At 33.6% G+C, this 12,400-nt stretch overlaps 1 protein-coding gene across 1 annotated transcript; it reads left to right on the forward strand.

The window, feature by feature from the left end:
• Nucleotides 1-3,661: 3,661 nt before the first annotated feature.
• On the forward strand, nt 3,662-5,202 carry LOC108362903 (uncharacterized). Its single transcript, XM_017616054.1, has 3 exons — nt 3,662-4,387; nt 4,468-4,631; nt 4,968-5,202. Exons 1-3 carry the CDS (start codon nt 4,382-4,384, stop codon nt 5,200-5,202), a joined length of 405 nt encoding a protein of 134 aa, XP_017471543.1. The 5' UTR covers nt 3,662-4,381.
• The last annotated feature ends 7,198 nt before the right edge of the window (nt 5,203-12,400 follow it).

The raw sequence follows: 12,400 nt of genomic DNA on the forward strand, positions 1-12,400 counted from the left end.
AAAGCCAATAAAGTTTCAGGTATAGAAAACGTATATATTTAAGTTATTTAGTAAGAATACAAAATTATTATTAATTAATATTTGTGGCACATTACCAAGGAACAATATTGGCTATAATTTTTTCAGTCATATGAGTGTATAGGTCACCCAATATGGATAAGTTTCGGATTTTTATTTTTGTTTTTGTTTTCAAATTAATTTTATTCACTTTTTTTTATAAATGGTATAGTTCATTCCATAACAAAAACCTTGTTAATCCAAGTTTAAAACTTTGTACAAAAATTCAAAGCAAATCAACAAAGTTTCATCAAAGAACGTAAATAATAAGAAGGGACAACTTGTGCCTGCCCTTTTGCGCTAGTACGTTTTCATCAAAATTCCACACTTTTTATTCTGAATAAAAAGTGTTTAATTTTGGTGAAACTTAGATTTTCTTTTAATTTTTGTACAAAATTTGAAACTTGTATTTACATGGTTTTTGTCATAGAATGAACTATGTTTTTTATAAAAAAGTAACTAAAATTAATTTGAAAATAAAAATAAAAATCCGACACTTATCCATAAGGTCACCCCTATAAGTATACAGCGCACTGCATCAGTTACAAAGTATTTATGAAAAAAAATGTATTGTTTCTTTTGGTACATTGCTGAGGAACAATATTAGTTATAATTACATATATGACTTCATATACATAAGTATATTATTCACAAAATATTTATTAAAAAAATAGCTTTTGGGGCACGCTGCCAAGAAACAATAACTTTTCTAAATGCTTTCCAGACAAGCGATTTCTACTTTCTCTACTACAAGGCCTGTATGCAGCTCTCAAGAAAAGCTAAAACTCCATATAAAATGACGTACAAGAAATGGCTAAAACATTTTCTTGAGTCAAGTTTCCTTAAAGCAGGACGCAGTTCTTAAGGAATTTACTACGCTTTCTACTACGGGTTTCTAAAGTTTTTTGTGAAAAAAGAGCACAAGGCAACCCAGGTTTGCAACAGAAATATATGCCCGTTCCATTATTTCTTGAGGAAAGAGTGAGGCAACAGGCTGTGAGGTATCAAAAATGTCAAAATTCCTTGGACACACACGCGAAATAATGGCAATTTTTTCTTGACCGTTTTCTTGAGAGCTGCATACATGGCTACCTCACCGCACTTTTCGCGAAAACTCTAATAACGGGCGTCATTTGTTGAGTTGCCGTTGCAATGATAAAAGTAGTAGAAATTACTCTTTCGATACCAAGTACTTTTTTTCGATACTTACTCGATACCGAACAAGAAGGTATCGAGTAAAAAAAATACTTGGTGGAAATGTACCGAGTATTTAATTGTATTTACTTGTATCGATTGAACCCTAGGCTGGACTGTGGATACGCGCCTATATGTATATAAAGCATGCACAGCGGTGACAACACATACACACATCAGGGGCGAACGCAGGTAGGGGCTTTGGGGGTTCAAACCCCTCCCGAAATGCCTGCTGAAAATTTTAAGAAATTTCTCTCCTTGTATTTACTTAATTAAACAAAACCAATACTGTTTTTATTTCCGTAAAAGTTTGTACGAATTTTCAACTATTCGCAAAAATCTGCAAATAAAGAACAAACCGAGGTGAATGAGCACAAGCTTGGAAGCATAACCGGACTAAATATTGATGTTGATAGATAACTCATACGCCATGGCATTTTAACGATATACGTTTTCGACCCCGCGCCCGCACTCACAGACACCATGTCTGTATGTATGTTGACTTATACTTGCAACAATGCACTTTTAACATAGGCTGGAATAACTTTAAGACCATAAGAATTGGCAGACAAACTTGAATTCACCTATATATATAAATGTGTATGTCTGTTTGCTTATTACCTTATAACTTCTGAACCGCGGCACGGAATCGCACGAAACTTTGCACACTTATTTGCTTTTTCCGCGGGAAGGTTATAGGCATAGAGAAAAATGGGCAGTGCTGGAAAAGAGGGCGTGGCACCTCCTACACTTACTAAAATTTTCATATTGTATATCTCTTGAAATATTTGTGGTAGAGCATTGGAATTTGCTGTCGAGATAAATAAAATTAATTCCATACTCATGGGAAAAAATTGGCGGTATTGGAAAAGGTGGCGTGGCACCTCCCATGGGCGTGAATTATTTAATCAGCTCTAACTTCGGAACCGTAAGTCACATGAACTTGAAATTTGGTATGCAAACATATCTATAGTAGATGCTTATCTTAAGGTATATGTAAATGAGTTTGTAAAAGGAGGCGTGGCAGATAACATAGGCGTGGAATTTTTAGTCAGTCATAACTTCGGAACATAAGTCACATGAACTTGAAATGTGGTATGCAGGTATCTACGGTAGGTGCTTATAGTAAGGTATATATATAAATAAGACTGTGGAAGGGGGCGGCAAATCCCAAAGGCGTGGAATATTTTACCAGTTATAACTTCGGAACCATAAGTCACATAAACATAACATTTGGTATGCAGACATATCTATGGTAGGTGCTTATAGTAAGGTATATATAAATGAGTTTGTAAAAGGGGCGTAGCACTTAACATAGGCTTGGAATTTTTTGCCATAGCTTCGTAACCACAAGTCACATGACCCCTATAATTCCTTCTGGCGTGGGGTGAAACCCGCGGGTAAAAGCTAGTTTTCTATATACTTTAGTTAAAATTCTGTTCAAATTTCAAGTCATATGAAGTACGTTGTTCAGCAGCCAGCCCTCCTGATATCAATTTATATGCATACTAGCTTTTACCCGAGGGTTTCACCGCACGTCTTTATACAAATATGAAAAAATTTTTATGTAACGATGTTATGTTTCATTTCTTCTCGAATTTTAATATAGCCGTGATAGCATAATAACGTAGAATAGTTGTTTAGCTGGGGTGCTATGAAATCAAAAGCAATAATATGTTTATAATAAAATAGTTTTAATAAATTATATAGATAATAGTTGAAATACCAAAGTTGTATTGTAATAACTAAATTTTAACTATCTAATTTCTTACTCTAATATTATTCCGCAGCACGTTTTTAGTACTTCAATGCATCTATTAACATAGATGCATTTTCCAATGCAATTATCATAAATTTTATTTTCGATAAAGAGTTGGTTTTATTTTAAGGCATCCTTTTTTATTGTCATTGCAAAAGCTAAGTGAACTGGAAACTGAAGTTTTTTAAATTCTAAAGGCATATCAGAAGGAATTAAAGGGGTCATGTGATTTGTGATTCCGAAGTTATGGCTGATAAGAACTTCCACGCCCATGTTATGTGCTACGCCCCCTTTTACAAACTCATTTATATATACCTTACTATAAGCACCTACCATAGATATGTTTGCATACCAAATTTTAAGCTCATGTGCCACGCTCTCTTTTATATATACCTTACAATAAGCGCCTCCCGTAGACATGTCTTCGTACCAAATTGCAAATTCTTTCGACTTATGGTTCCGAAGTTTTAGCTGATTAAACATTTGCAGGTCTATTGGCGGTGCCACGCCCCCTTGCGAAATTTACGACATAGTTTCAAATAAGACCATACCTATAACCTTCCCGGGGTAAAAACAAATAAGTCTGCCAAGTTTCGTGCGATTCCGTGTCGTGGCTCAAAAGTTATAAGGTAATAAACAAACAGACATTCACATTTATATATATAGATAACAAGCTAAGCTCACAAAAAATTTCAATCGATCTGAAGAATGATGGGTTTTTTGGGCATGAGCTCTCCGTCTAGATGCTCTGGTAACACCACTTTATATACATACATACTTTACATAATCCCTAAAAGTACTACATATATACTATATGCACATTTTGGTTTGCGTTTTAAGGTTTTCGAAGCTTTCGAAAGGGGAGAAGTAATTGAAATTAATTTACATATCTATCTGGGAGAAAAAGTGTATTTTCAATGTCGCTGAATCACCAGAGCAAAAAGTGCTACGTACCGAATGCATTCTGTAAAAATAACGAACTATTTTAAACTGATAAACTTCTGCCCCTCCGGCTGCCGAATTTTCACAAACAGCCGAAAATTCATCTCACGAGTGTCAAGTACGGAAAAAATGAATACGCTCCGGCGCTGGGAAACTTGGTGCAGCTGATTCCAGAGTAAGAGTTCATTTCCACCACGCCTTAACTGCAGTTAATGCCTATGGGAAAAGGAAATTAAAACAGCTCTTGGTGAAAGTGGGCTATAAGTTACCCGAGTCCCACAGTTCTCAGGACGTAATGATGAGATAGAGAAAATCTTATTGGAATTTTACTAGCATGTATGAATACTAACGTTTAGGCGTAGTTTGATTAAGGCCCAAAAATGGTCGCTTCCCTAAGTTTAAAAAATCAACACCCTCATTGTTTTCAATATGCCGGTAATTTCACAACCCTCTGCGTCACGAAAATCAAGTTTTAAGTTCTCTGCGACCGAATTTATATATCCACGTCCTTGCAGGTTCCGCTTAATGATGCGTCAAATTTTGGTCACCGTAAACTAAGCGATAACGAGAATTATGAGCTCCTTGAATGTCCGTGGGCACCGGATGCTGCTTTTACATTTCCGCCTTCGACTAAACGTAATTTGACATTTCAATTATCATGTGTTAAAATGTGTCAAAGGTAATTTTCTACATTTAAATTCAAATGCCATGCTAATATTTAAATTAATATTAGCGGTATTCATCTAAACCGATAGCTTTATCAAGCAGATATTCTTATAAATTTAAGAGCTCTGTTACATGAACGCCCCATACTCTTTTTTTGTATACACTTGCGACAGAGTTACATTGTCTTCAGGTTATCAAGATTATTCAGTGATATCGTTGTAGAAATTTATTTGAAATGTGTAAACGAGTTTCCATACAAATTTTGACAGTTGATTTCCAAAGTTTACACAATTATAATTTTATACGGTTTATAAGGTTTGATGTATACCCTTATTATGTTTCTTTACAGGCATTTTTTCAATGTACCTACGGAGCATAGTCCAACACCATTCCTAGACGCTCCTGATGTTTGCAATCAATCACTGTACCTAAAGGTATACCGATTCTTGCAGATAGGGCCAACACTTCCTGTGACACTTATTTCCAGTGAACGCTCCTTCTTAAGCTTGAATCAAATTTACGAAGTAAAACTGGGGAAAAAAGATTATATGGTTAAGCTTTACTTAGCATCCACAGAAATATAGAAGTTGCGAATAAAGAATTACTGATTACAATATTTTCTTTTAAGTCGAAGCAGTAGAGAAATGATATTTCACATTTTTCATGCATACATGTGTAATAATTTAGTGAAAAAAATATAGACATTTTGTACTACCGAAACGCATATTTGGTGCAACTGATTAAATGAAAAAAAAATCATAATTTTAAAACCCCTCCCGAAAAAAATTTCTGCGTTCGCCCCTGACACACATACATAATGCAAAAATCGCGCGCTGTGATGTTGATTGAAACTCAACATTTAAAAACACCCTTTACATGTATGGCTTTAGCTTAGTGTGCAAAGACCCTTGATACAATTGGTTGCGGCCAAGAGGGTCCGAGTTCATCAGACGGAACATAAAATTAATTTTTTTTCTTATTATTTACAAAAAACCACCTGCGCACTTCACAACCACATATTTTGTAAAGTATATACTCAAATTTAAAACGAATTGGGTTGGTGCTCTTGCATATGCGTAATTTTTTTTCAATTTAGCACGTTTTTTTAATTCTAAATTTTTTTCCTCAGTGTTGGAATTTGAGTTTATGGCATTCGATACGATACTAGGGTTCTGGTACTCGATTCCAAAAAATATCGTTTTAAAACTATCGAGTAGAAAATATCGGTATCGAATGCCAAAAGTATCGATATGGTATCGTATCGTATCGAAATTCGTATCCCTATATACAAGCAGAAAACATTTCAAGGGAGAATTATAAACGAACAAACCAACACCGCATCCGATGTAATATTCGAACCACTCAAGATGCTGTACGAAAAATATGAGAAGACCCCTGAAAAAACGCCAACGCGAAGATACATACCTACGCCGCAGAGACCAAGAAAATAAAAATAACGGGTTTCTACCCGCCGGCGAATACAAGCAAACAAAACCGGTCGCACTCAGATGGGTATGCATGACCTAATGACAGTTAAAACAGATAGTAACACGAATACATAAAAGGCGGAAGGAAACACGAGCTATCCAGAACGAAAAATGACACTGAAGATGGCAAAACGCCGAAACCGGTTTGACTCCAAACCAAATTTGACAAGGGATGTCGGAAAATCGTTCCACAATACATCATAGACAAATGTATACATAAATGATCAGAATGAAAAGAGAAATCGATTAAGCGGTGACTGTCTGTCCGTCCGTCTGTCCGTCCGACCGTCTGTGCACACGATAACTCGAGTAAAAATTTAGATATCTTAACGAAACTTGGTACGTGCACTTCTTTCTGGCGTAGGACGGATAGTATTGAAAATGAGAAAAATCGGACAATAACCGCGCCTACCTCCCATATAACGGTCATTTTCAGAAATACGAAAACTGCGATATTTTAGTAACTACTGAAGATTATTCACTCAAAATTGCATTTACAGTGATTTTTAGACGAAAAATAAGAATATTATAAATTTTTGGAAAATGGGCGTAGCTACGCCCACTTATGGTTACATGTGTTTACCTTGGTAACCGCTGCACCAATTTCTTCCAAACTTGACACAGCTGTTGTCCTTGGTATAGCATACCAAATGTCCGGACAATAACCGCGCCCACATCCTATATAACGGCAATTTAGAGAAATACGAAATCTTCTATAAATCAGTAAATATTAAAGCTAATTTATTCAAAATTTATGCTTGCATCAATTGTTTACCAGGAAATACGTTTATGATAAAATATTGGAAAATGGGCGTGACACCGCCCACTTATGATCACATATATGTATCTCGGTAACCGTTCTACCAATTTGTACCAAACTCGGTATGGTTATTGTGCTTGCCACGTAAAAGCAAAACGTTTAAAATTTTTGAAATAGGACTAAAATTACGGCCGCTTTTCATATAACGATACATTTCAGAAATGCTTGAAACTTCAATATTTCGAAATTTAAGGACGCTAGTTTACTCAAAATTTATCCGGAGTGTAGCTTTCGGAAAGGTGAAAAACATATCTTTAATACCTGCGCCGGGTATTTAATGTTCGGCTCCGCCCGAACTTTGACTTTCTTACTTGTTTAAGATCCCATTTGGCGAATATTCAAAACATGTATTGGAAACGGTAAAGGCAGTCCAATTGCTCGGTGGTGCTGAGGTCGAGTTATTACTAAAAATCGACAAGTGAGAAAAGGCCGCAAATGTTAGTCTAAATCAACCTGTTGCACCATTGAGCATATCGAACTCTCGTGTATTACGATTGGCCCAATGGATGTGAGTTTCCAATATTAGTATGCGATTAAGCTGCATTCGAAGAAACCAGGGTTGAGTTGTGCAGTGGTAAATCTCAAATCACCACCTGTCGAAATAGCAGTTTCATGAAGGCAATTTAATGAAAATTAATTTTTTTAATTGAATTTAATATAGAATCTGACAGAAAAAAAATAATTTTTCACTTAAATTGCTTTCGACAAACTGGCTTTTAAGGTATTTCATCTCAGTCTATATAAGTATATTGTATTTCTGTTGAACAAGGATACGCATTCATTTTGAAATTGCCACCAGCTATAAGATAAAGTGTGTTGGTGTTGATTTATTTTGGAACGAATTTCCGTCATCCCTTGTCAAGTTTGGTTTGCAGAAAAACCAGTTTCGGCATTGTACCATCTTCAGTGTCATTTTTCGTTCTGTCTGGTTCGAGTTGGTGTCCTTAATTTATGTTCATTTATCTCAGGTAATGTGATTTTCGTCAATGATTAATTACACAGGTTTACGAAAAAAAAGTGTATGCATATTAAACCAAACCTATATATCCCTATGTTATTCGACATGCTGAATGCGAATCCAAGGTCCGTTAGCCTCCATCACGTCAGGTTCGTGGTCATTTGAAGGTCAAGTAGGGAAAAATTCATTGAATAAACCTGAAAATTCAATAAAGTTCATCGGAATTTGACCTTGGGATGACCTTGGCATGACCTCCAGATGACCCTGAGGAATCAAGGGACCTCCATACTCGGTTTCAAAGACAACAAAAACAATGTTTTTTTTTTAAATTTTTATTGAATAAATTTTATATCCAATTTGACCTTCAAATGACCTCGAAGCTGACATTATGGAGGTTAACGGACCTCGGATTCGGGTTCAGCGAATATAAAACCTTATGTATATGAATTTTCAGGTTTATTCAATGAATTTTTCCCTACTTGACCTTCAACTGACCACGAACCTGACGTGGTGCAGACTAACGGACTTCGGATTCGCATTCAGCGTGTCGAATAACATAGGGATATATAGGTTTGGTGTAATATGCATAAGCTTTTTTTTTTGTAAACCTGTGTTATTAGAAATGCCATGGTGTCCTTTTTTATTTTAGAACCAGGTAATAGATTAATCTTCGCTGTCTCGATATTACCATCCGTTATGTTGTCTCTGTATAGTTTTTGCCTGTAGGTAGGTAAAAGTCTGTGATTTTTGTCCTGGTGGTACTTTGTGGTGTGTTCGGAGTGTCCATGCCTGTTGTTTTGTTGTCATTTTGTGGCTGCGGGTTTCCTAAAAATTTCATATTGCAGACTACTGGCGTTTTTATTTATTTTGATCGTCAGATCTAAGTATTTTAGCTTTCCTTCCATTTCTTGTTCCATTGTGAGCTTTATGTTGCTGTGCTGTTTGTTGAGGTATTCCAATATCTGTTCTTCATTTCTCTTTGTTGTTACTGACAGAAAAAACAGGAATCAGAGAAATCGCCGTGGAGATAACTAACACACGTTGCACAGTGCCGCCTAAGTGGGCATAAATCGAAAAATTCGTTATCTGCAATGTGAACTTGTTTGGTATTTCTGTAACAACAATTTATCCACTAAAAAGAATTAAACAGACATTTCCCTAAAAAAATAATTATATGCCGCCAGGAAGCCACTAAAGTGGACAAATTTTATACTAAGAATTTTAATAAAAGCATAGCCAGGCGTAAGCTCTTCACAGAAAAAAATGTCAAAAATATATTCTTTAAAATAAAATGTTGGTGCGACATTTCTTGTTTCCATATAGATAGCATAGAATTACAGGAATTAAAATTTTGGGATAAATTAAACATAGCGTGTCCCTGCGGTGTTCAAAAAAAAAAAGATTTTTTAAACAAAATTTCAAAAAATGCTAAATTTTAATGGAATGAATAAAAAATATATGTAAAAAGGGGTTATTTTTTATTATTTTATTAAATAGTACAGGCTTTTAGCTTTCAAAAGAAGAAATAAAAACCGGCTCATTTTTTGCACTTTCTGAAGTAATGCATTTTTCGCTAATGCATAAAATAATTTTTTCATTTTTTGTCAGTGCTTGAGATCTGCACGATTCGTTCCATTTTCAAAAATTAGGTGTCAGATTAAAAAGCTTGACCTATGGACAATAGAAGGTTTATTTTCTTTTTAAAGAGTTGCTACCTGTGAAAAAATTAGATTGTTAAAAAATTATACTAAAATTTTTTCAAAAATTAAATAAATTATTAAGAGATGGGTATCAATCGAAATGTGTATTAACTACATGCAGCGAGTTGCCACCTGTTTAAAAAAAAAACAAATTCCACTTGAATTAAAGGAACTAGGTCATCGTCAGTCAGTGATTTATTCTGATTACATTCCTTTTAAATTACTGGACTCTTAAATTAACTCAAGAATGTTTTTACTCTCCACTTATTTCTTGCTAAATATGTCAAATTTTTTCATTTATCTTATACTCATATTGATATACATATTTCAGTTACCTTATTCCCTTAGTTAAAGTGATTTTGATTCTTTAAACATGTGGCAACCCTTCTACGTGTCATTTAGAGGTAAAGTATTTTCAAAACTAGTTCAATTGATACCCATATTTTAATATCTAATTCATTTAACTTATTAAACAATTTTAATAAAACCCTTTTCAAAAATAAAAACTTAATTGCACATCTACAGGCCAAGCCCTGTCATTTCACACCTCACTTTTGAAAATAGAACGAACTATATGTACATACCTATGTAAAAGGCACAATAACCCAAATTTTCAACTTCAAACAGCATTTACAGTGAAAGTATGTAAGTTATCCAAAAACCAATTGCATTTTTAAATTTAGCGTCCTCAATTTTACTAAGAAGCGATTTTTCATTTAAATCCGTTCATAATTCTATTTCTGCCCACATTTCGTATGGAAGGGAAGCTCTGTGCGTTGCGTCAAAACTACTTTAAATTTAATAACAACGTATACATGCAAACAAACAGGCTAGGCATGGGAAACCCCACATCGGCGATCCTTATGGAGGTATTCATGCAGAATTTGAAAGAAAGGTACATGGAGTATCTTACGTCACAACTAGGAGCGACGTTCTACGCCATATACGTTGATGACATCATATGTCTTATAACAAAGAAAAATGAAGAACAGATATTCAGCGTACATGCATAATTGGCTAGGTATATATGTATGTATGCAGATATTTAAATGCCGGTTTGCTATTCGCGCGACAAGCGTTTTTAAAAACGAAGTAAATTAGTACAAATTGTTAGTAATTTTCATTAGAGTTCGAATAACTCCTTTCACTAAATAGCTTTTAGTAACTTTAACCAGACCTTAACTTATTTTATTTTATTCATTTTAGTGCAATTTTGAAAAAATTTTGTTGCTAAAAAATCTTTTGTTACACTACTTAATTTCATTCCTTTGATTGTACATGTTAAATAAAAGCTTATTTTTAAAAAATATTTTTTTTAAATTATTTTATTTTAGAATAGTTTCGTTTTACAATCCTTAGGAATTGTATTAGTTATTCCTTTAGATTTCCAAAATTATTTAAATAATATTATATTTTTGAGGATTTAATATTTTAATATTTAAATGTTATTTGTTTAAACGTTAACAATTGAATAAAAAACTTTTACATTTTTTCAACATGAAAATCTTAGATCTCAATAAAGACAAATGTAATTATAAAAATAACTTTTCTTAAAAGGTATATGTTTAACAAAGGTACATATGTAGGTATGTAATATTCGAGGATGTACTTCTCGATCCCCAGTTTGTGAATTCTCCTGAATTCAGTGTGCTTTGATTTTTTTAACTGCATAAATATTATCTTATAAAACAAATTAGATTTAAATTTGAAAAATTAATATGTATAGTATTATTAATAAAGAGAAAAATACATACCAATTATAATATTATTTCTCTATATGTATGTAAATATTTGTTAATTATGGTATTTAATATGTTTAAGTTAGACGAAATTTAACAAGAATTTAGATTTTCATAAATCAACAATCCAAAATAACAATTTATAAATACAAAAGTTATGATTAATTATTACAATATTTCAGTGGTCTTTTAATGTTACTAGTATGAACGTTATGTAATTTTTTTTACAAATTTTGGTTCTTCCTATTGTATAAGATTCTTATATTTTTTTATAAAACCCCCATCACGGTTTTTTATATAATCTTCCCTATTCCTGTTTCTTTTTTTAATATTTTTTCCTTTTGTGTCTTTAAGGAGATTTCGTATTAAGTCGTAATCAACTCTGTGATTTTGTACCTCAAATGGAGTACATTTTATTGTACTATGAAAAGTATTATTATACATTTGAATTGCTTTAATCATTTGTGTTATTGGTTTTTTTTTCTTCTAAATTAAAAAATCGTATTTATTCGGTTATGGTTTCTTTAAGTCTTTCTACATCTGAGTTCCCTGTATGACTATGTGATTTTTTTGCATGAAACTCTATATTTTAAAATTTTAAAAATTCCTTAACATTTATGGAATTAAACTCATTATCAAAAACAAATTTCCTTACTTTACCTTTTATCGCTAAAAATATTCCCTTAATTTCTCTACAATAGTTTGGCTATTTCTATCAGGTAAATCAAATTCAACAGCATGTTTTGAGAACTTGTCTATAAATATAATAAAAGAATATTTTGAATTAACGTATGTATCAACATGCACGATTTCATTGATATTCGAAGGAGTTTCAGTAAATCTGAACTTGTTTTTAATGGGATTACGATCATATTTTCCTGGTGTAAAAATTTCGCAGTTGTTTATTAGAGAAAAAAGATGCCGCCTACAGCGCCACGCTGCGATCGGGCGCAACGCGAGCCATGTGGGACCGTTATAGGGAACTGAAGAAGGAAGCGAGACGTATTTGCCGCAATAGGAAGAGAGAGGCCGAAATACGTGAGTGCGAAGAGCTTGAGATGCTGGCCGACAGGAAGAA

Source organism: Rhagoletis zephyria, unplaced genomic scaffold, assembly GCF_001687245.7.
Source record: "Rhagoletis zephyria isolate East Lansing unplaced genomic scaffold, Rhagoletis_zephyria_1.1 Rzeph_scaffold_01138, whole genome shotgun sequence".
NCBI classification, from domain to species: domain Eukaryota; kingdom Metazoa; phylum Arthropoda; class Insecta; order Diptera; family Tephritidae; genus Rhagoletis; species Rhagoletis zephyria.